General features: G+C 43.8%; 2 protein-coding genes across 7 annotated transcripts in view; one reads left to right on the forward strand and one right to left on the reverse strand.

Moving 5' to 3' along the window:
* The window catches only part of LOC307085881 (guanine nucleotide exchange factor VAV3-like), a 53,202-nt gene extending 40,392 nt beyond the window's left edge, over positions 1–12,810 (reverse strand). For both annotated transcript variants that reach the window (XM_079750795.1, XM_079750794.1), the window contains exons 1-6: positions 12,392–12,810; positions 8,675–8,791; positions 1,891–1,949; positions 1,002–1,067; positions 570–687; positions 73–174 (exon numbers count right to left, since the gene is read on the reverse strand). In XM_079750795.1, the coding sequence (XP_079606921.1) occupies positions 73–174; positions 570–687; positions 1,002–1,067; positions 1,891–1,949; positions 8,675–8,791; positions 12,392–12,595 (666 nt within the window). In that variant the 5' untranslated portion in view covers positions 12,596–12,810. The remainder of the gene's footprint in view (positions 1–72; positions 175–569; positions 688–1,001; positions 1,068–1,890; positions 1,950–8,674; positions 8,792–12,391) is intronic.
* Positions 12,811–13,936: 1,126 nt separating this feature from the next.
* Positions 13,937–23,906, forward strand: dcaf8 (DDB1 and CUL4 associated factor 8). 5 transcript variants are annotated; one of them, XR_013812389.1, is made up of 14 exons: positions 13,943–14,156; positions 14,673–14,746; positions 14,844–14,933; positions 15,172–15,842; positions 16,450–16,590; positions 16,857–16,951; positions 17,347–17,457; positions 17,569–17,699; positions 18,110–18,217; positions 19,267–19,397; positions 20,674–20,793; positions 21,201–21,383; positions 21,494–21,598; positions 21,869–21,971. XR_013812389.1 is itself a non-coding variant. In XM_079750798.1 (13 exons), exons 2-13 carry the CDS (start codon positions 14,710–14,712, stop codon positions 21,974–21,976), a joined length of 1,860 nt encoding a protein of 619 aa, XP_079606924.1. In that variant the 5' UTR covers positions 13,937–13,982; positions 14,673–14,709; the 3' UTR covers positions 21,977–23,906. The 5 variants fall into 5 exon arrangements, 3 of the variants coding, with proteins under 3 accessions (XP_079606924.1, XP_079606923.1, XP_079606925.1); XR_013812390.1 differs by having other exon boundaries at positions 21,201–21,317; XM_079750798.1 differs by lacking the exon at positions 21,494–21,598 and having other exon boundaries at positions 13,937–13,982; positions 21,201–21,317; positions 21,869–23,906.
* Positions 23,907–24,155: the final 249 nt, after the last annotated feature.

Genomic DNA, 24,155 nt, shown 5'->3' on the forward strand with positions numbered 1-24,155 from the left:
TTCCTGAAAATCATAGAAGTACCTCCAGCTTGATGTAAACATGTCCATCAAAAGTATAGATGAAAGAGGTACCTTTTCTATTGACTCCAGGGTCTCAGTGTATTTCTCCTCTGTCTGTTTGATCTCTGACAGACAGCAGCTCCTAACGTCCTGCTCCGGCTGCTGTGGCTGTTGCTGGACAAACAAGCACAACAATTGTTACTGTATATAAAGAAAAAAACGTTTTGAAAGCTTATCTGTATGTTTCCTAACACTGACGCTACAATTATACCTATCTATATACCAATATACCAATAACTAATCATTTAAAATATCAGCATGATATTTGGACAATTAGATTTGGACTATTATAATTCAGTCCAAAATTATTATGTTCAAAATTGAGTAAACACACCTGTGTTTGTGTGTGTGTGTGTGTGTGTGTGTGTGTGTGTGTGTATATGTGTGCGTTTGCGCGTGTGTGTGTGTGTGTGTGTGTGTGTGTGTGTGTGTGTGTGTGTGTGTGTGTGTGTGTGTGTGTGTGTGTGTGTGTGTGTGTGTGTGTGTGTGTGTGTGTGTGTGTGTGGTACCATGGGCGCTTGCTGTTCGGTCCTCATGAGATCTTCGTAGATGTCTCCGCCATCGTAGTCTTCCTCTAGCCTGTAGACAGCTGCATACTGCTCTTCCTCATCCTCAGGGGTGTTCTCACTACCACACACACACACATTGAAACACACACGCAAAAAACATTAGAATTCGCAAAAACATCCCGAAATGAATAATTTATTTATTTCAAATCAATGAATGTTTAAATCAACCACCATGTAAATATGTAGAATTGATTATCTATTATTGTCTATAACTGCACTATAACTGTGATAAACATGAACATAAATAAATACTTCAGTCCGTACATACATGCATACATACATGCATACATACATGCATGCATGCATACATACATACATACATACATACATACATGTACATGGCTTTCAGTTTACATTAACTCATGAACATACTCAAGCAGATCCTCCAAGTTGTTGTAGATGTCCTCTTCGTTGAGGCTCACCTCTGTGGGGAAGGGCCTGGAGAACACAGTGCATTCTGATGTCAGTGTCCCACCTCCTCACTAGACCCAGTATAGTAGTACACGTGAAGGCAGAACGGATTTGTCTGAATGCTTATGGTGGGTCGATTTTTGCTGTCAATCACCTAAACCCAAGATAAACCCAATATGAATCTGACTGAAAGACTAAAACAAAGACTGAACTTTGGGGCAGAGTTAATTTTGAAATAAATAAAGGTTACTCATTTGGTTTCATTGTGAATAACGTTGTAGGGCAGCAAAGCATTAAAGCATTAGGAAAAAGAAATTGTGTGCAGGTGCACAAAATGAACAAATCAATGGTGAAATAATAGTTTCCTGTTAAAGGTGTGGGGCAGAAGTAAACTAGGCACGATGTCAAGGTTTCCATGGCGATGGTGTTTACGCAGTGCAACCACATCTTTAGCTAGGGGAAAGTGGCTTCCGTTTTTGAGTCAGAAAATCTTGAGTACAGGTCACCAAAATTCCAATCAGAAATGCGAACGCAAATATATTCCTACATAAGCCAAGATGCCACCGCTGTCACAACTTTGAGCGGTGTTTATGAAGTCTTTGGGCATACTGACGTATAACCACGAGCCCAGGTGAACGCCAATAAAACCACATGTTGCATTTCAAAGTAACAAACCAGAGTCCAGAGTCCAGAGGCTGTCAGGGTTCAAGTCCAATTCCAAGTCTGAGTGATTAGTGTTTGAGTCATCAGCGCTCAGGTCCAATACTACAACACTGGTAGCTACTGTCTGCTGCTGGTGCTCAGGGCAGCATACAATGATGGATTAATACACTATGTTGAAGGGACTTACTTAAATCCACCTTGCTGTGCGATCGTTGTGTAAGAGATCTTGGAGAGGGAGTCCATCACCTGGGGAACACATGGAGGAAGGTGTTATGTGCTATGGATTGATGTGTTCGGTTTGTTTACATAAAAGGGTCCTTTTGGTCCTTGGTGTCAAATCGATTACAAACCCAATGCTGAAAGGAGCCAAAATACCAATTAACTTATCTTGCCCTATATGGTTCACAAAATACTTCTGACCATGGGTCAAACCCAAACACAATGGCGCACTGTGGAAAGTAGTATATTTCATATTCTATCATTCAAATTATGATTCAACTATGCCAACTTAACATTAAGCACAGATTCTGCTCACCAAATATACAGAGTACCTAGTTTTTATGCCTTGAATTCCTACACATTATATTTTTTTCGATGTCCGCAATAAGAAAAAGTAATAGATAGACAGAAATTATGCTGTAGTCTCTTACACAGCTGTGGTTTAACCAAGCTCTGCCCCCAATAGATCAGATACTCTTTTTGCAAAAGAGTTGTTGGACTGATGAAGACTGGCTTTAAAAGTGCTATAATAGCTTTCATCCAATGTGTGTGTGTGTGTGTGTGTGTGTGTGTGTGTGTGTGTGTGTGTGTGTGTGTGTGTGTGTGTGTTAGGGATGCAACGATATACCGTAAAACGGTATATCGCGATATGAAAAGGCCACGAATGTCAAACGTACGTTTTCTCATGTAATACCGTGTCGCGGTATAGCTGCGAGATTGCATGGTAAATGCGCACTGTCATTGTGGGAGTCTGGTGAGCGACATTGTCATTAAAACGTTGCACTCAACTTAACGCTGTATGCCCAGGCAGCCCACACCACACAAAATAACAAAGCATTGACTCAACACCACTGAAATATGACTCCTAACTTTAAAATCAACAGTCCCCTCTCATGTGGACCAGTGTTGCACTGTCCGTTACAACAACATTACGCACACAGCAGCCAAGAAGAGAAAACGCTAGCAGAGATAAAAAGAGAAAGAATAGCGATTGAAACTAGCTTACCTGTTGGAGGAGAGAAAAAGAGAAAATAAGCGATGAAAACTAGCTTACCTGTTGGGGCAGAAAGTGGTTCATCACGGGTCAGTCATTATGAATCCAGGCGAACAAGAAATTGCAGAAGGAGAGGACGCATCTCCGCTATTTAGGCCACCAAAACGGACCAGGTCGGCAGTGTGGGAATTTTTCGGCTATCCAAAGGATGAAGACGGCAAAGTTCTTGAAGATGGAATGTTTACTTGCAAACGCTGCAAGAGAAAAGTGCCTTGCAAAGCGGCAAACACGTCCAACATGGCACATCATCTCCGTGAGAAACATCCACAAGACCATGCCAAAATCGTCAAATCCACGGTAAGGTTGGCGAACATCCGCGAAAGATGATATAAATATGTCCAATGATCCTTAATATGTTCACCATAACTTTACGTTGTGTACTACCAGCATGTTGCGCACAAGTATGGAATCATTACTAGGTCACAATTAGGTGACGTTGCCCACCTCCGATAGTGAGAGGGAGGGAGGGGTGCGAAGAGTGCACTGTAAAAAAACCATACATTTTGAGACAAAAAAAATTAAATAATAATTAACAAATAGAAATATCGTAATCCTTTTTTATTTCATTAAGTCAGAGTGTATTAAGATAAAAACAGTGTTAAATAAAAATAGATTTGATAGGGTAATAGGCCAACATAGATACATTGAAAATGATCACACTATTAGCTGTTAACTGATTTTAATTTGAAAGATATTTTTTAAATGACAGACAAGTGCCTAAATTAAGTTGCGTAACCAAATTGTGCTAATATAGGCATACCTTGTTGAAATTTTATCGGTAATATGGGCGTCTGTTTTGTTTTTCTATTAGGAGAAAGCAAGTCCTTCAAGCAAGTCCTAAAGCAAGTCCGCCTAATATAAAAGAATCCTTAGCCAAGGGAGCAAAATATGCTCCCAAATCAAAAGAGGCAAAGGAATTAGATGAAGTAGTGGCATTTTTTATTGCAAAGGACATGATGCCTTTCCAAGTGGTTGAAAAGCCTGGATTTAAGCATTTGATGCAGAAGACGGCCCCATGCTACAAGCTGCCATCTTGGGTTTACTTTTCGGATTCAGAGATTCCCCAGATGTTTGAAAAGGTGCGTTTGACTGTTCAGAAAAAGGTGTCTGAGGGAGAGTGGTTTTCAGCAACCACAGACCTGTGGACGAGCAGCAGTGATGGAGGTGAACCCTACATCAGTTTAACCATCCACTACATCTCCCCAGATTGGAAGCTGATGTCCCACTGCTTGGAAACACTGTATTTCCCGGAAGACTACACCCACGGCCACATTTTAGAAATGATCGACAGTATTCTCCAGGCTTGGAAAACACCAAGAGAGAAGATTGTCTGTCTCACAACAGATAATGCCTCCAACATGAGGAAGGCATTTGAAGAAGACCAACATCCTTGGGTGTGGTTAGGGTGTTTTGGGCACAATCTAAATTTAGCCATCTCAAAAGCCTTGGGCATACAGAAAGTACAACTGCCAGTCAAGGCATGCAGGCACCTGTTTGAAGCCTTTTCACGAAGCTGGAAGAAGAAACGCGCACTCAAAAAGAAGCAGAATGACCTGGAGCTCCCAAACCATGCCCTCATTCATGATGTGGTAACCAGGTGGGGTTCCACCTTCAAAATGGTATCCCAATTACTGGAGCAGCAGCAACCTGTTAGCAGTGTTTTAGCTGACGACCGGAGCTCATGGGCTCTGATGCCAAAGGAACACCACGCCACCACTTTGGAGAAACGTAGGCAGCTCCTCTCCCCCTTAACGATTTCAAAGATGCCCTTGCCTCGGAGAAACGGGTCACCATGTCAGCTGTGAAACCAATAATGGAGCGCATCATTGGCGAGATCCTTCTCATTGATGGTGCAGATTCAGCTGACACCAAGGCAATGAATCAGGCAATTAGAGGTGACTTGAAGGCAAGGTACTCAGAGAAGGCAAAACAAATGATGGAAATGTCCTGTTTCTTAGATCCCAGATTTAAGGAAGGCTTCTGTGCCAACATTGATGAAACAAAGAAGGCCTGCATTGGAGAAGCCATGAAGCTTCTTCCTCCAACAGCTGCACCTCCAGGGACAGAAAAAACGTCTGTTCTGCTGCCTCCCACAACACCTTGTATGTACCACATTGTATCTTTGCTGTTTTTATGTAAAGCACTTTTATTGCATTCAATATGTGAAAATGTGCTGCTTCTGTATAAATTAATCTTTCTTGCTTTGCTTGCTTGCTCCAGCAGCCCAATCAGAAGGAGCTACAAACGGTGAGGGAAGAGGCAGCAAGAAAACCTTGCCTGGGATCCTGAAGCACATAAAGTCAATTAGAGCAAGACAGGATGACAACATCGATGAGAGGGGAGCCATGACACCTGAGCAGACGCTGAGGAATGAAATAACCCTGTACTTGTCCATGCCATCCATCGACGAAGCTGCTGATCCCTTGCAGTGGTGGAACTACAACCAACGGCAGCTTCCACTCCTAGCTAATGTGGTGAAAAGGTTACTCTGTATCCCTGCAACAAGCGTGCCATCTGAGAGGGCATTCAGCACAAGTGGGCACATCCTCTCTCCCCAAAGGTCCCAACTCACAGTTTCAAATGTAAACATGCTGTCCTTCCTGCACAACAACCTGTCCAAAGACTCCTCAGAGTAATCAATTCATTAACCAGATACTTTACAGTGTCAGAAGTTCAGAGAGAAAGAGAGCAGTGGGCTTTAAGCTGAGGGCAGACTATAGTGAGTGTCACTTCAGTTGCTGCTTTAATTTATTTTTTCTCAGGTAAAAAAGCAGTAGAGAAGCAGTATCTTTTTTTGGTAATTAGTTGTTTGAATAATTGTTGTTAATGTTGTTAAATGTTTAAGTTGTTAATAAATATTTTCTTCAGAGCAAATTATTTTTTGTATGTCTTATTTTAATCAGCAGTGCTACATCTAATTGAAACTAAAAGTTAATATTGTATCGTGATATCGTGATATTAATTTTGATATTGTATCGTATCGTACTAAAAATGTCATATCGTTACATCCCTAGTGTGTCTGTGTGTGTGTGTGTGTGTGTGTGTGTGTGTGTGTGTGTGGTAGTGGCACATTGCCTTCCCACACATAAACACACCCCAGCATCAAACATGCTTGATTTAGTGACACAGAGAGACTGTATCAATGGGGACTATAAGCAAGTAAAGAGCAGCAGCATGAAGTATGTAAATATAGGACATGTATCCTTAGAGAGACACGTTGACGTGGCGCTTAGAAAGAGATGGAAGGGGATGATTTGAAGAATAATGTTATTATTGAAGCGTAGATCAGGTGCAAGGGTAGCTTGGCCAGATGAGGTTTGGCTTTTTTTGTTAGCTTGATCTCTTGATCTCTTAGCATCTCGTATACCCCTAATCACCACTAGCTTCCTGTCTCTCTGAAGGCAGTGGTTAGGCCCGCCCGCTTGACATTAGTGTTCGCAATGTACAACAATCATGTGGTTAGAATATCCACTTTTAATAAATACATGTTTCATCTTTGTTTTGTTTTTTATATCCGAACGAGGATGGGTGGAAGCTTCCCCACACTAGTGTTTGTTATGGTTATAAATTCTCGAAAGTTTTCACTTTTCCTCTTTTTATCCCCTAAGAAGGACATAATAGTTAATTTGAGAGAACCGTTCATAGAGAATGTTCATATTCTGTACTACTTTCTGCTTGTCGTATGAATGCTGATAAAAGGTCACCACAAAGAACTGAAACCTTTTATCACACTTTTTTGATGGTGATAAGTCCATCAAAGCTAGAGTTGAGCAAGAAGGTAAACCACAAGCTCAACCCAGAGCTGAGAAACACTGAGAAACCTGAGGGGCTTTTAACATCGTGTCACTTCTCACTGTATTCTTCTTACTGGTTGGTGTGGGCCTGGTGTCAGGAGACCTATGGGGACCTAGCACTGGATTGTAGAGGAGAGATTCTGTCACTAGATGTGCAGTGGATTACCACCGTGTGGATACAGCCCCCAGCCTGGCACAACCCAACTCCACCAGATTAGACTAGGCTGAGATTTGACATGGTCTCTTGTGTTTCCGGACCCAAGATTGAGCATTTATTTTTATTTTTTTAAGGCTACACAAAACACCACTCCCTGGACGGCGTCCATGTTGAAATACACCAAGCCGGACCTGCTGCTGCGCAGTATGTTAACAAGTAGTAATCATGGTTGTGCCATGTTCTCCCTCTCAGAGTTTGAATGTTTAATGGTGGACTCCTCATGGGGGCCATGGCAGAGATTACACAGTAACAGTAGACCCTCTTTACTTGGGGACTGCAGCCACCCAGCTTCTCTGTTGGGATTATCAGCAGGCAGGCTTAGCCGCAAGCTTCTTTAGGATGCACAATGAACAGAAAGATGGCGGCTGTGGGAGAGTGGAGGTCGGGGGAACGATAACCCAGACCAGAGTGGTGCTTTGGTGGTTTTGTCTATAAATCAAGGGGAAGAACTTTCTGGTCTGGCTTGCATGGTTTTAATTCAGATTACTATTTACTAGGGTTGCTTTGTTTAAAGCAGGTGGAAAAGTTGTACTTTTGGCCACCAAGAGATACTTCATATTTAAAATGAATTTATATTTACTCCTTGATGATGATTGACTTTGATTAAAATAGATGTATGACACTTATAGTATATAGCATATCCAAATATATCCAAAAAGATAAAGTTACAATTGAAAATATATGTCTTGAATTGCCGTAAACTATCTACTGTAGCTTCTTTCCAGAGATGGCACATACGTGCCCTAAAACAAGCTCTTAATCTGGTCGGGAAAAAGTAGTTCAGGGAATTCAGTGAGCTAAGGAAATATGGCATTCAGGCCAGTCATTCAGTGTGCTTGTTGGCAGCAGTAGCTAAGCCAAAGCAGCCTCTTTGAACAGCCAGGGAGAATCCAGCCAGTAGTAAGGCACAACAGAGATCTACTGTAGACCTACTGACCTGCTAACCATGGAAAGCAAACATGAAAGAAAACATGCATGTTACCAGCCATTTAATAGTTTACATTACAACACAAGGCAAAAACACTGGCTAACAAACACTGCAGTGTTTCACACTTGTGCGCTGCGCTTTCAGGCAGAACGGCCACACAGACACACAAACACACACTGATACTCACACACACACGCACGCACGCACGCACACACACACACACACACACACACACACACACACACACACACACACACACACACACACACACTCATACTCATACTCATACTCACACTCACAAACACAGGTGTGTTTACTTAATTTTGAACATAATAATTTGGGACTGGATTATAATAGACTATTAATTGTGAAAACTACGTATTCACATTTAACAGTGACAGACTGACTTTTTAAATGCATGGGAATTAACCACTGAGAAAGAGACAAAAATACATAACCTCAAGCAGACACAAATTATATGTCCAAATATCATGCTGATATTTTAAATGGTTAGTTATTGGTATATAGATATGTATAGTTGTAGCTTTAGTGTTAGGAAACATACTGATAAGCCTTCAAAACGTGTTTTTCTACTGCTAATTAGGATGAAAATTCCTGAGCTACAAGCTTTAGCAATGCCACATAATATGATCAATTGTGCAAATGTGCGGCCATGGAAAAAAAAAGACGACTACAATAGAATCCTCAAATGTGTGATTGTAGCTTTTGATTGGGGTTTCCAACCAAAATAGAGCCCACCTTTCCAAAGTCCCGCACGTCGAAGAGGTCAAAAGCCTCAAACAGGTCACATTTCTTCATCCCGAAAGCCTCACAGCACGATGTCAGGAAGGTTCGGATGTTCTTCAAACACATGAACTGCAGGAGACAACAAGGGCGCATATAAATGTTCCCCTTCAGGGGTGGTAAACGTTCTGTTATGTGGTCTGTTATAGCAAAACAAGGACGGGGTTATTTCTTATATTTTACTTTCATGTAAACCAGAATATCGACAAATAACTGACTAATATCAACCTGTTAAAAAATGTTATCAATATTCCCCAACTGCAAGTAAAGATAATGGCTGCAGCAGTATCTCATTTGATTTCCCGTCTGTTTAGTTTGAAGCAACCGCTCTGGTGAACATAACAAGCTGATCAAAGATTAGTGTTTTAGTTCTCAGGATTCTTTGCTTTGCGGTAAAGCTGTTGAGCTTCACATGTTGGTTTGAATTATTAAAGATTAAAGGAACAGCATGGGATTTCTGTTTTCAGGGTATGGACTGCATGAATTGTCATCGTTTTGGTGTTTTCTAACAGAGCTCTGAAATGTTAACGGTGTACATTCATTTCTCATGTTTTTGTTTCCTGTCGCACACGAAGGGCCAGTACAGCCATTCTATGTGTAGTTTGTCACCTTGTCCATGTAAATATTACAAATAAACTTGTGTTGTAGGGAACCTATCGCTAGCCTATCGTCTCCTTTGTTCATGGATATAGGAAGAGTCATGGTATAATTTGAACTTCACAAAAATGTATTTTGAAATGCTTCTTAATGTGTCAAAGTGGAAGTGAAGAAAAAAAGGAAAAGGGGAAAAAAAGAAATGAAAAGGGGAAAAAAAGAAATGAAAAGGGAAAAAAAGAAATGAGCTGTAGCAAGATTCCTGAGGATGTATCTCAGTTTATCATGGCGGCACATCGAGGAGACGCCTGCTATTACTCTGACAACCCCTTGGGCTCTTATTCCCTCTGTGAGGAAATGGATGATGATGATGATGGTGATGATGATGACTAGGATGAGGATGATGATTACGACAGCAATGGATGAAGATGGCGATTGTTTCCATATTTTGGAGTAGTTACTACAGTAAGACAGCTTGGGAAATATGATATTGGTTGAGCGTAATATGTGAGATCCATCAGCACAGTTTATTGGCTATGGTTGCTAGGGTGCTTGACTCCCAGGTCAGAAGGTTGAGGTCCCAATGTCTGCAGCCTACCTGTAAGCATCCTTCAGCAAGATGCATCTTGTGAACTACTTGAAAAGTACTGCTTATGGTAGGTTTTTGACTCACTCATAAAATACTTATTTTAAACATCCCTCTATCATCAACTCTCCATCAAATCATATTTTTTTATTATTTGACAGCATGAATAATTTACCCAACAAAAGAGTGTATCCCAATATGAAACAGATTTAATGAGATGTGTATATGAATGCAACGAATGTCAAAACAATTTAATTAACACCCCAGGTAATTTAGTCTGTTGTTCTGACTATTGAGTCCAGCCTTTGCATTTGTCATGCCTTTAAAAAATTGCAACCTCTCTTTGACAATAGAGAGAAATTTGCCGGACCAGGGATGTTCTTTATTCTAGTAAATCATAAAAAGCCAAATACACATTGTGAGGCACTACGGTTAGATTGTTTAAAACAAGGCAGCCCCCCTTAGACCACTTAGAGAACATGCAGTTCCAGGGGTTCCTCCATCTGGCTGTTGGGTATGGTTGTTTTTATTATTTTCCTTTAAGCTTGCTCCTCTGACTACCCAATATTAATCTGTAACACTAGCAGTACTTCTCTAATCTTTTTAAGTCCATTTACAAAGAAAAAATTGAAACAGTTTCAGGAACTGATGATTATATTCTGGAAAAACACCAATAAAAATAGTTTAATAAAAATGGTTTAATTCATGATGCATAGCGGGCTTGATTTTTAGCGACTTAAAGCAGACTTAATATAGGGTTGTCAATGTGTGGGTTAACCATGATTTATTACAAAAGGAGTAACGACTCTATTGGTCGGTTTGTAGACTGACTCCTACATTTCAATGGGTCTGGATGCTTGCTGATTGTGTGTTTGTGTTTCTCATGATTTATACTGTTTTTCATACGTTTATCATAATTGGATCCATCTGAAGCTGATAAAAGAAATAAACTCCAGTTAAATTGAAAAAAAAACACCTCATATGTTATAACACTAAAATCTTGTGATGAATTAGAGTACTTCGTATTTTCTTACTTTCTTTCCCCCCATTTATTCACAAGACCATATTTTGACATGAGCTCTGTGCCCTGCTGTACACTGCAGTCTTAGATCAGGGGCACATCCAGGGATAAATATAGAGTATTTTAGAGAGAGAGAGAGAGAGAGAGAGAGAGAGAGAGAGAGAGAGAGAGAGAGAGAGAGAGAGAGAGAGAGAGAGAGAGAGAGAGAGAGAGAGACTTATCCACAGTACACTGCACCACGCAGCACTATAATATACACCGTTCCCCGTCCCATTATCCTTATGCTCGCATTTCCATTTGAAAGATCTCAGAGGCCTCAGAGGGAGACAATGCAAAGGGCCTTTTAAAAGTCTCCAGACCCACTGACACACATGAGGTTCCCAGCTATACCGAGACGGCCTACAGCTGCAGGCCCCGGTCACTTATTGTTCTCCAGAGTGATGGGTTTCCCCCCTCTTCAGCAGACAGATGTACTAAGGCCCGACATCATGTGGAGCAACGCACTCTGAGAATAGTAACGGATGGCCTTAATATATAATATAATAAATGTATTTCAAACCTAAAATTGGGAATGTTAAATACATAGAAATGTGAGGTTGTTTTTTCACTGCATGTACTGTATTTCTATGTATCCGATTGTTTTTGTTGAAGTATTCCTCAATTAAATGTGTCTGTTGTCTTCCTGAACAAACAAGTCAACAAAAAGGTTGATGATGTTTCACAAAGCACATTTTCAATATAGCCTTCACTGATTTGATTCTTTGTTTATTTGTCATTAAACCTATCCGCCATTTGATATACTAGTATGTGTGTAAAAACACAGGCTGATAAGAGCTAAATGCTTTCAAGTTACCAGTTATATAGGCAAAGCTAGACATCAACTATAAGTTGCTGACCAAATAGCATTAGTTTGTCCAACTAATGGGTGGATCAAAGTTCAGATAATATCAGTCTCTCCTGTGGCCAAGAAAGGAATTCTGGTCTTCCCTTAAACCATTCCCTCAGGACTCACAGAAGGAGTTCAGTAAAGCAGTCCCTATACTCTGGTCATTGCCACTGTACGTATGGGCCATGACATGAAGAATGGATGAAGAATGAACCCAACCCCACCCAACCAAGATTTTAGTTGTAGGCTGCTTTCGTTTTCCAGACCTAGCCTCTATTCCTCAGTCTTCAGATGGGAATGTTTATTTCTTGAGGTCGACAAGGGAAACGCATATATGCTTGTGGTATATTATGCCACAGTATTGTAGGAGAAATAAAACATAGGCTAACAGAAACACGTACAATCTCTTTCTCATCCCGAACCCCTAATCCTGTTCATCTTTCAATTGATTTATTATTCTGAGCCTCATTGAGTCCTAAAGTGACCTGAACACAGCGTTGTTATTTTGCATAGCATGTGACTTAACGAAACAGGAGAAAGTGTGCGTTAAGCATCGGAAGAGGAAACAACACCCCTATAACCTACCTGTGACATTTGCGGTCTTAGGTTGATTTCCTTCAGGTTGATAGTTTGCGGTTTCAGGTTGTTCAGAAGTTGGCAGAGCAAGACCCCGTCCCGAAGGGTCTGGGCCAGGTCGAAGACCTGAGCGGTGTCCGCCGTCACTCGGTGGTTCACCGGGAGCACTTTGCAACTGATAAGCCAGAGCGCGCATTGCCTCCAATACTCCATGTTGTGCGAACACAAGCTAAACAACCATATTCTAGCCAACTTAAAAAGAAAAAAGAACAAGTAAAGCGTCTCTAGTTTAAATCTGTTTGTCACATTTAGAGCTTCTTCGTTGTATGCGTCTTCAACAGGAGGTTCTCGTAAGGCGCGCGGGCAAGTCGTTTCGGGCGGTTGGGCATCACCGAGCGCGTGTGAACCGGTGGATGACGAGCTGCTGTTCGAGCTGATCGCCGCTCTTCACTGGGTTGGCTGCCTGCAGCTCTGTGTGGGATGGGAACCTCCTCTCACAACAACTTCCTCTTCCTCTCTTTCACTAACGTTTCCATGCGAGTTAATTCGGACCAGACAGTGGGGAACAGACAGGGCACGGATTCAACAACACGTCGAAAGTGTTGAAGAGAGGACCCGTGTATATGTCTGCCCTGAATTATTGTGTTGTGTTTAATGTTTCATCACAAAGGAATACGGGGTTATTACTTTCAGCCACTTTTGAACTGAACAGTAAAAGCCAAAGGTTCTGAGTTTCATTAGAATAGCCTAGGCCTAATGCATTCGATTTACGAGAGAATCAAGGGGTTGGTTAAGCATAGAAACAGTGGGGTATCTATGAGACCATGTCATTAAATAAGTGTATACTATGACAAAAACAGAGGAAGGAAACAATGGGATTCCTAAGTAACCCATGGTGAGAGAGCCCAAATGTTTCCCTTGAAACCGATTATAGTCATAAACCTGGGCCTATATAAAGTGTTGAATAACACGTACGCTCACTGCGGTTTGACCTAAATGATAGCACGAATAGCTAATATTGTAGTGAACACTTGTGAGCTTGTTGTGAGTTGCCATTTCCACTAAGCAAAAACATATGACACAGATATTGGTGTATTCAGCCATATTGACATGAATAAAATACAATCATTTATATATAAATATATCTAATTCCAAGAATCAACCAATGATATACCAGTCAAACCATTAGTTAAAACGGTCAGTTTTAACAAATTTATAGTTATGCTTTCCACAGTTTTTATTTTATTTCAACCCTTTTATATGAGATGCCTACTGACCTTTCAAAACCTAAAATCAATGCACCGTAGAACAGTCTATTGTAGGTGCGCTTGTGATTAGATTGTAAAATAGCCTAAATAAAGCGTGTATCACACCGGAAATAAGATACATACATTCAAATAATAAAATCGAACTAATAGCAGAAGCAGAGGCAAAACATGATTATCTCTATGTTCATAATAAACTAAATATTGTTGATTGGTCCAACTTTAAAGAGCTGCGGAGACATCCGGTCGCGACAGAAAACAAAAACGCACGCCGGAAACAGAATAGGAACTGCAGTCAAAACATAAACAGAGCGGTCAACCTTGTGCCAGAGCAGGTACCTTACTCCTCGGCCCTCACTCACGTGCACGTCCATGCGCTGGGCTTTTCCTTTGAGGTCGTCATTTTATCCCACATAGCTCGACTGCCAGTTAAACACCAGCGAGGACCGACGGCAGCAGATCCGATTTAGGACGAGCCTGACAAGTGTACGCTTCGTGGGGCCTTCGAGGTAACGCCAACGTTAGCCCCCGCTAGCCTCGACTAACGTTACCGAGCTCTGTGCTCGTTTTAAAAATAGTTCCCACTTCGCTAGGCACCAGGCCGGACAGTGATCCCCCCAAGTGTCGATGCATCTTAATATACATTGGAAAAACGTGTGCATATGTAATGTGAGTTTGATTCATCGAAGCGGATCTGTTTTTTGCGGATAATATAATGTACAACATAATGTGAAAGAAGGCATCAACATGGCCTGTGAGACATAGCTGTCGACCGAGGGGATTTTCTTGTTTCGGTTTCTACTGTGTGGCGTTGGCTGAGTTATCTGTGATTGTTATGGGCCAGTTGAATAGCGGGCGCTACCTGCTGCAGTGCTTTCACGCTGTCTACCCGACAATGATTCATCAGCGTTCATCCAATAAAGTCCGCTCAATCATGCGAGTGCATTAGTTGTTCCTGTAGCACCTGTCGAGTTCAAATTGGTCCTTATCGGTAGCCATGGCGGTTGTTTTATGTGTCATTTAAGGCTGTCCTCTGGATAGCAGGAGGCCAAACGGGACGAGATGGCAGAGTCTGAGGGGAAATCCAGCGCTACTAACGGTAAGTGATCACGACGGTGTTGCAAATAACTTTTCGCACAATAAAATGTTTAATGCACTGCACCTTTTTATTTCACAATGATGTGCGTTTGTGTCAGGTGTCGCTGAGAGTGATATCTCTGAAGAAACGGGACAGGATACACTTGATGAAGGAAATGCCTCTGGGAGCAAAGGAGATGAACAAACTGGTAGTCAGATATTCTTATAGTTCCAGTACAGTCTTTTTTAAAAGACAAAATATGATTCAGAAAATATTGTTGTTTGAACTTAGCTACCACTGTTTTTCAATGAGTTCATACCCAGCCCGCCTTCTAGTCTGTGCTGTGTAATGAAACTATTTTTGACAACCCTTTTTTTTTTTTTCTTTTTTATCTTGTTCCTTTTATAATCTATAGGTTTATTTAACCTAACTCCCTATTCCCATAGCCCCCGATCAGCCGGGAGAAGGGTCTCGAGTCTCGGAGCCCTCTGCGCCTTCAGACGCCGAGTCAGGGGTTGGGGGAGAGGGAGGACACGAGGAGGAAGACACGGACAGCATGGACGGCGGCGTCCTGTTCTCCCTGACGGAGGACGGCGGGCGGAAGCGCGAGGGCGCCAGGAGAGAGCGGGCGAGGGCGCCGGACGGCTCCAGGCGAACGGCCAGGAAGCGCAACCGACCGGCCCTGGTGCCCAACCGCTCCTCCACCACCGACGAAGACGAGGACGACGACGAGGACCACGAGGAGGAGGACGAGGAGGACGAGGAGGAGGACGAGGACGAGGAGGACGCACAGGCCATGGAGGTGTGGCTGGGCTCGGACGTGAGCGACTTGCGGGGCCCCACCTGGCGGGCGGTGCCCTCGCTGCGCTCCCGGGAGATCGGGCGCAACTCGCAGCAGTTTGTCCGGCGGGTGTGCGGTGCCCGCGGCCTGGTGCAGCGGCTGGAACTGCAGGGGCGGCTGGAGAGGCACACGGGGTGCGTCAACACGCTGCACTTCAACCCGTCGGGCACGCGGCTGGCGTCGGGCAGCGACGACCTGCGCGTCATCATCTGGGACTGGGCCGTCCGCCGCGCCGTGCTGGAGTTCGACAGCGGCCACAAGAGCAACGTCTTCCAGGTCAGCAGGGGGCTCGAAGGGTGCGGGGTCATTGGGGTGGAGAGGAGCGATTGCGTGTCCTTTTAAAGGTGACATATTATACCACCAGTTGTGAGTGTGTTTAGCCGTTGCAAGCCGTTTTGAAAATCTATAGATAGGGATAGATGAGGGATGTTTGCTACAGTCCACTGGGTAGGCTGGTAGACTGATCTATCCAGCATACATCTACGTGGACACACCAACTTTCAAAAGATTTTCAAAAGAGCTTGTAACGTCTAATCACACTCGCACCTGGTGGTATAATGTCACCTTTAACTACCTTCCTCCAGTCGATAACACACTGCTGGATAGAGCTGGCCATGCTGCCAAGTAGGGAACAATCTAATGTCCCCGATGTTTTTTGGGGAAGCACTTGTCACATGCATACACATTTTGAGCTGCGAGAAGATGGAATCAATTTGAACCAAATGTTTCAACTGGTAATTAAGTGAATGATCTTGCATGCAAACAAAGTGAAATTAATCTGCAGTCCTGCACAACCTGATCGAAACCAGTGGACCTTTATGTCCTTCTGATTGTGACGAGCCACCTCGTTTAACCCCCTAATTATGTGTGGCCCTTCCTTTAGGCTAAGTTCCTGCCTCACAGCGGCGACAGCACCTTAGCGATGTGCGCGCGCGACGGACAGATCCGCGTGGCCGAGCTGTCCGCAACCCAGCGCTGCAAGAGCACCAAGCGTGTGGCCCAGCACAAAGGGGCCGCCCACAAGGTACACGCCTCAACTTCCATTTCCGTCTTTTACCACTTCATTTCATGGAGTGGATCAGAGCCTGATTTTTAGGCACCGTTGATCAAAGTTTCCGCCTCTTCCTCTCTGGTTGTTCACCCTGAGCCGTCTGAGGTCACGGGGGAAATGCAATCATCCAATATCATTTAAACGTATGGCTGCTAAGCCCTGTGAGACTTAACTTCCTCTATTGTAATCTGGAGTGCTGATGATGATAATGTGTTTGTGGCGGTGTGCGCGCGTTGCAGTTGGCCCTGGAGCCCGACTCTCCCTGTTCGTTTCTCTCGGCCGGGGAGGATGCGGTGGTGTTTGGTATTGACCTGCGCCTCGACCGACCCGCAAAGTGAGTGCTCATCCCGCGCGTACGAAAACACACACACAGACACATAAAAACACACACACACGCACACACACACACACACACACACACACACACAATAGAACATAATCCCCTTCCCAACTGTTCTATGTTCGGTTCTTTACCTGCCCTATTTTTGGCCAGGTACTGAACCCATGACCTCTGTAGACATGCAATGGTCCATGGTTGACGTTCCACTCAGATGTACTTTTCACCATTGTGTTCCCCATCACTGGTATGTCTGTTATGAAGGGTCAAGGTCCAATAGTATGTTATGCACACAGTAGCACACAGAAGCTGATTGCGGCCTATCTTCTCCATGAAACCCAATGAACCAACTGAGACCCAAGCGTGGTTCTTGCTTTCCTTTTGTGTTCCAGCAAACTCACGGTTGTGAAGGAAGGCGATAAGAAAGTTGGGCTGTACACTATCTTTGTCAACCCTGCCAAAACCCACGAGTTCGCAGTGGGCGGCAGAGATCAGTACATCAGGTGACCGTCCAGCAACAAATCACCAAGCCTTTTTTACTCTGTGTTTATAATGAAATTATGGAGTTTTTAGGGGTTGAGCTCTTTAATGTAATGCTTCATATCTCCGTCTAGGATCTACGACCAGAGGAAGATCAACGAGAACGATAACAACGGCGTGCTGAAGAAGTTCTGCCCCTCTCACCTGGTGTCCAGCGAGTCCAAGACAAACATCACCTGCCTGGTGTACAGTCACGATGGCACAGGTAAACACTTGGTCCACGACTTGGAGCTGGCTTCTCAGTTCAGCCATGGGGGGGGGGGGGGGGGGGGGGTGAGCACCTGCTCACCTGCTCACACAAGCGCCAATGCTTATTGACTGTTGATGGCTGACTTCTATTTATGTTGGCTCTTCAGTTTAAAGGGGACATGTTCTACCACCAGGTGTGAGCGTGATTAGCCATTACAAGCCGTTTTGAAAATGTGCAGCTTCTGACAACTAGATGTATGACGGATAGATGAGCAACGTTGGCATAATATGTCCCCTTTAACTTTATCCAACACTCTCCTAGGTTAGAGATAAACTCAATTATCTAAGATAATCTTTTAGTGTGCATGAACCAAACTTGCAGACACTGTGAAAGGCGGATGGTCAGTTGTAGCATTATCCTTGCAGAACTGCTGGCCAGTTACAACGACGAGGACATCTACCTGTTTGACTCCAGCCACAGCGACGGAGCCGACTACCGGAGGAGGTACAAGGGCCACCGCAACAACGCCACAGGTAAGGAGCCATTACTAGGGCTGGGTAAAAATGTCGATTCATCAATGCACTGCAATTTATTTGTTCTCGATTCAATTTCGATTCAGATTTTTTTTTAAATCAATTATTTCCATTAAAAATAAATATAATAAAAGAAGCATACTCAGTCATTGTAATCTAGAAGCGAGTATGCCTAAATGTACATGCCCTTTTACATTTGTCCATGTTATGATTATTACTTTTATGCTGCAAGTTGAGCTGAGGAACAATACTATACAGTGGTGTATTCCCTTTTTGCTAGTTAAAGTACAATGAAATGGTTAATTCATTTTGAAATGGTTAATTCTAAATAATATTTAGGTATTTTTGTCATCTGCACATATTATTAAATCGATATCGAAGCAATTGGATCAATATCGAATCGATATCAAATTGAATCAAGACCTAAAGAATCGAATTGAATTGGGAGGTACCTGGCAATACCCAGCCCTAGCCATCACCGCCCCACACCTGGTGGCAAGGGACCCATCCCAGCGGCGTCTTGTTCATTAATTTATTTGATTTATTTACGCTTCGTGGATGCCCTGCTTCAAGAGAGATGTGTTTTAAGTCCCAAAGCTCTCGTCTCAACTGGTGCCGTTCGGCTGGCTCAACACCAAAGCCCTCGATATAACCTGTTTAGAATTCCACCAGACCATTGTCTGTGCCTCGTGATGTGTGGCGGAGGACAGGGGATAAACGGGGCGAACCCAGAGTTGACCGGTGTCACGATGTACGATACTTTAAGGAAGTGGTACTCTGTGTAACGCTTTCCACTGGGGGGGGGGGGGGGGGGGGGGCCCTATGTGAGTACTGAAAGCAGGCTTTTGGTCTCGACACAATCCAACAAAATCTTTAATCCTTTTTGTGAGGCAAAGCTTGCTAAGCTCTCCACTGAGAAATGAGCAACACAGCAGCAGCAGCGGCATCTTGTCACGTGACCAAAAGCATTGGGCTAGCTCTGTGGTGTTTATGGTTACTGGTTCACACACGCGCACTCAAAACCTCTCTCTCCCGCTCTCCTCCCTCAGTGAAGGGCGTGAACTTCTACGGGCCGTCCAGTGAGTTCGTGGTCAGCGGGAGTGACTGCGGCCACATCTACCTGTGGGACAAGTACTCAGCCCGCATCGTCCAGTTCATAGAGGGGGACCTCGGAGGAGTGGTGAGAGGGGGGGAGGCTAGAGGGGGTGGGAGGTTAGGATCCTAGGGGGGATGGGAGGCTAGTGGATCCTAGGGGGGATGGGAGGCTAGTGGATCCTAGGGGGGATGGGAGGCTAGTGGATCCTAGGGGGGATGGGAGGCTAGTGGATCCTAGGGGGGATGGGAGGCTAGTGGATCCTAGGGGGGATGGGAGGCTAGTGGATCCTAGGGGGGATGGGAGGCTAGTGGATCCTAGGGGGGATGGGAGGCTAGTGGATCCTAGGGGGGATGGGAGGCTAGTGGATCCTAGGGGGGATGGGAGGCTAGTGGATCCTAGGGGGGATGGGAGGCTAGTGGATCCTAGGGGGGATGGGAGGCTAGTGGATCCTAGGGGGGATGGGAGGCTAGTGGATCCTAGGGGGGATGGGAGGCTAGTGGATCCTAGGGGGGATGGGAGGCTAGTGGATCCTAGGGGGGATGGGAGGCTAGTGGATCCTAGGGGGGATGGGAGGCTAGTGGATCCTAGGGGGGATGGGAGGCTAGTGGATCCTAGGGGGGATGGGAGGCTAGTGGATCCTAGGGGGGATGGGAGGCTAGTGGATCCTAGGGGGATGGGAGGCTAGAGGATCCTAGGGGGGATGAGAGACAGTATCAATACAGAAACTAGAGATCACAATTCTGTATTTCAAATGCAAAGTGTTGTTTCTCATGAATTCGCTGTTGTGTGGGCTCAAGTTCACAGTTTACCGCAATACTTTAGTTTGTGTTGAAAGATTGTAAACGTTGTTTGGGACTGGTGTAGCGGGATGATCTGTTCCCCCTGATGTGATACCGAAAGCTGTAACCAAAGCGTGTGAAATGCTGCAGATTTTTCATTTCTGATCTGCTTCTGCTATTTGCTTTATGTATTTAAGATACTGTCTTATTACTGTTATTATTATTATTATTATTATTATTATTATTATTATTATTATTATTATTATTATTATTATTATTATCAAACTAGTGCCTTTGTAATACATACTGCATTTGAAAACACCATTCGTGACATTACATCACCCTGTCCATGGTGCCAACGTGACGTCATGCAATGCATTCTGGGGGAAATGAGAATCAACAGCAAACCACCAAAATAGTACCTACTTTTTTCGTATTGCATTCCGTTTTGTGATACCTAACGACATTAAATACAACGGATAACAGTTTAAATCTTTATTAACCAACAAGCAAATTGCACAAATTCGTTGGGAAAATGTACCCTGCGACACGGCCTTTAAAAGGATTCCTTGACTCTGCAGGTGAACTGTTTGGAGCCCCACCCCCACCTGCCCGGCATGGCCACCAGCGGGTTGGACCACGATGTCAAGCTGTGGACCCCAACCGCCGAGCAACCCACCGGCCTCAAGGGCCTCAAAGAGGTATCCACTCGCTCCCTTTCTCACTGTGCCGTGAGCGTGATTAGCAACTATGGTGGTTATTATTATTATTATTATTATTATTATTATTATTATTATTGTAATTATCGTACCAGATTTGGATAATGTATAACAATCTCATAGCATTTTTGATACTTTTGATAACCCGCTCGTAGGTTACGGGCAGTGTCGTATGTCTTAGCGTGAACAGTTCTCATCCACGTCAACAGTAATGATCAGAGCACTCACTCACTCACTCACTCACTCACTCACTCACTCACTCACTCACTCACTCACTCACTCATTCCATCACTCACTCACTCATTCCATCACTCACTCCATCACTCATTCCATCACTCACTCACTCACTCACCCACTCACCCACTCACTCACCCTCTCACCCACTCCAGGTGATGAAGAAGAACAAGCGGGAGCGCGACCAGGACAGCGTGCGGCACGGCGACCAGTACGACACCCAGCTGCTGTGGTTCCTGATGCGGCACATGAGGCACCGCCGGCCCCAGAGGGTGAGCCCTCGTCTTATGGTCCCTAGAACCTACCCCCCCCCCACCATGTGGAGTGGGAAACCAGTGGTGGGTCATTTTATTCCAGTGGAGCGTGATGCCTTGGTGTCACTAAGAAAGATGAGAGGCTCCTTCTGTAAATTTGAATGAATGAAAGATTTTTATTTGTTAATGTACAGGTACAAGTACCGCAAAATTTGGGAGAGCACCCAAATTTTTAGGAGATCATCCGATCCTTTTTACTCAAGAGTCGCTGTGTATAATTTGTGGGCCGTTCTTCAAAGGTACACATACAAATACTATGATACCCCTTTTTAGTGTTGGAAGTGTTTAAATGTTCCTCTTTTCTTTTTTCTCGTTATGTATGTACTGTTCCGCAATATGGCAAAACAACTGAGGAAGGCTTATTTCACAGTATTTGGATCCCTATATCAACAATATCCATTTGGCTTTTAACAACTACAAAAACCTTCTGTTTTAAAGTTGAAAGTCTTGTCCATCACGGACGCTCCTGATTCTCTCTCTCTCTGTCTGTCTCTCTGTCTCTCTCTCAGGCTCGTCGTGAGGGGGCCGATGGGGATACGGACGAATCCTGGAGCTCTCCAGACTCGTCCGACGAAGAAGACGGGGGCCCAGATCATGTCCAGTGCATGTCTTCTTGAGCCACAAGCGCGTAGTAACGAAAGCACACACACACACACACACACACGCTCATACTTTGTTGCCCTTAGAAAATCAATGCTTACGGGCAAGCACTAGCGACACACTGGCACACACGACAACTTACCAAACGCTTTATGCACACACACACACAAAGAGTTAGTTTTCCTGCTAGAGGTGTACAAAACAGGCGACTTCTAGATGGCATATGCAATTAACAAATCCTGTCTGTTTTGGTTTTTTGTCAAAGATCCTATTCGACCCCCTATAACGAAATCACTTGGGAGGTCCTGTTGTATGTCCATACATATTTGTTATACTCCTGCCAAATACCAACAACGATATACTGTGCATGTATGAACAGACCAACACCTCCATTTAGGCACCTTTTACGGTAGGCTGCGACATCACCAGCACTCCCCGTCTTTAAGTCCTGGTAACCCCCAGCTACCTCTTGATGAGGATGGTTATGTACAGTATTAGGCTTGGGCAGAAAGGAAGGCCTTGGACTCGTCGTTTGGAACTCGTACCAATAATGTGGCGCATCTTCTAATTTCTCGTCTTTACAGGAAAGCATCCGAAGGAAACGAAAAACCGTTGTACTCTTGTTCCTAGCTCCATTACTTTACAATTCTGTTTTTTTGCATAGGCGCAGAATGTCCCTCCGACCCCTAACACACAAACAATTAACGGCACTGTTGCCACGCTGTACTGTGGCTCTCTCTCTCTTTCACGTTGTGTAGCCCCCCCCCCTCACCACCGAGTGTATTTTGAAATCAGGGATGTCGAAGATTGAAACGCAGACAAAACAAACAGTGCACTTGGGCGCTCGGACGTGGGGGGGTGGCGGGGTGCTCGGAGGAGGAGCAACATGGCAGCGATCGTAACGCCTGTGCTCATACTACCCCTTAGCTTCAGGAGTTCATTCCGTAAAGGATTAGTCGTGCATTGTTCAGCTCGAAGCACGGATCTGTACTGTCTGGTTTTTTTTTCTGTCTTTGTGAGTGGAGGGGTTAGCACTTAGTGTATTTGTCCTTGATGAATTGATGTCTGGTTCCAGCAGCACTCTCTTCCTACTTCTTCCCGCTCCTTCATCATCCCCGCACTTGGCCCTGGATGCGATCCTTCAGTAGGGCGGGCAGACATGGCTTGTAGTTAGGTCGCTGCCTATGAGCCATGGGGCAGGGGAAAAAATATATTGTTTGCACTTAAGTAACAAATCTCTCCGGTTCAACTGAGGCAGTTTGATAATAACGTTGATTTTCCTTAACGAGTTGACCGAGGTCAGGGATTGGCGGATGACCCACCAATGGTGTAGGCGTTGTGATGAAGCCGGTTTAGAGAGAAAGGAAAGAAGGATAACGGGGGGGATCAATATGCTTGCAAGTCATTTTTTGTGTGAGCGATGAAGTCCAGCTTTAGTCATTTGCTATACTAAGTCTAGTATAGTTGAATTTCTATGTACATATATACATATATGATAAAACTGTAAAAAAGAATACAAAAAAAGTTTGACTTCCAGAATAATTTAAAAAAAAACAAGATGTCAAAAAAATTTGATTGGTATTAATGCAGAGATTTATATTCTATATGAGAGCAAAGTAATTTTGAAAATCGAAAGAGGAACATGAGACATTTTTATTTTTCCTTTTACAGCACGCGTTCGTCTGTATTGTGCAGTTGGAGCGCACAGTTTGACTTTCCAAATAATTTTGGTTCCCTTTGTTGTTTAGGAACCAATGTATCTTTTTTAGATCTTAAGCTGTTGGTATATAAAACAAAGTCATATTCAGATGATCCTGCTGGCTGTATTTGTTTTGTTCTTGTATACATATTTAGGCCCATGAACAAGTTTCTTCCCATCACTGCCTAATCTTGCATTCTGCCAGTTGGGTTTTGAAAAAAAAATAATGTACGATTTGTGCAATAAACAAAAAGACAGTGGTCCTTGTCTGCATTATTTTTTATGCTTCCTCATTGTGTGAAATGTAAGTGTTTTTCATTGCAACTGTTTGAGAATTTACTTTCAAAAGACTAATGAAATCAAAATAACCAATGAATTGATGGTGCTTTTTACACGTGTCAAACATTACATTGTCGAGATTTGCTGACCAGAACAATCTATGGAGGCTATTGTAAATCGTGTCATACTAATAGAAAATGTTGAAGTGGGTCTGGTTC

This window comes from Pollachius pollachius, assembly GCF_949987615.1.
Source record: "Pollachius pollachius genome assembly, chromosome: 14".
NCBI lineage: Eukaryota > Metazoa > Chordata > Actinopteri > Gadiformes > Gadidae > Pollachius > Pollachius pollachius.

Excerpts from the sequence above, each read along its gene's own strand:
- dcaf8 (XM_079750798.1), top strand. The coding sequence starts at position 14,710 with ATGGCAGAGTCTGAGGGGAAATCCAGCGCTACTAACG. Across the intron at positions 17,700-18,109 it reads GTACAGTCACGATGGCACAG|AACTGCTGGCCAGTTACAAC; the intron begins GTAAACACTTGG and ends TTATCCTTGCAG. Across the intron at positions 20,794-21,200 it reads GCCTCAAGGGCCTCAAAGAG|GTGATGAAGAAGAACAAGCG; the intron begins GTATCCACTCGC and ends CACCCACTCCAG.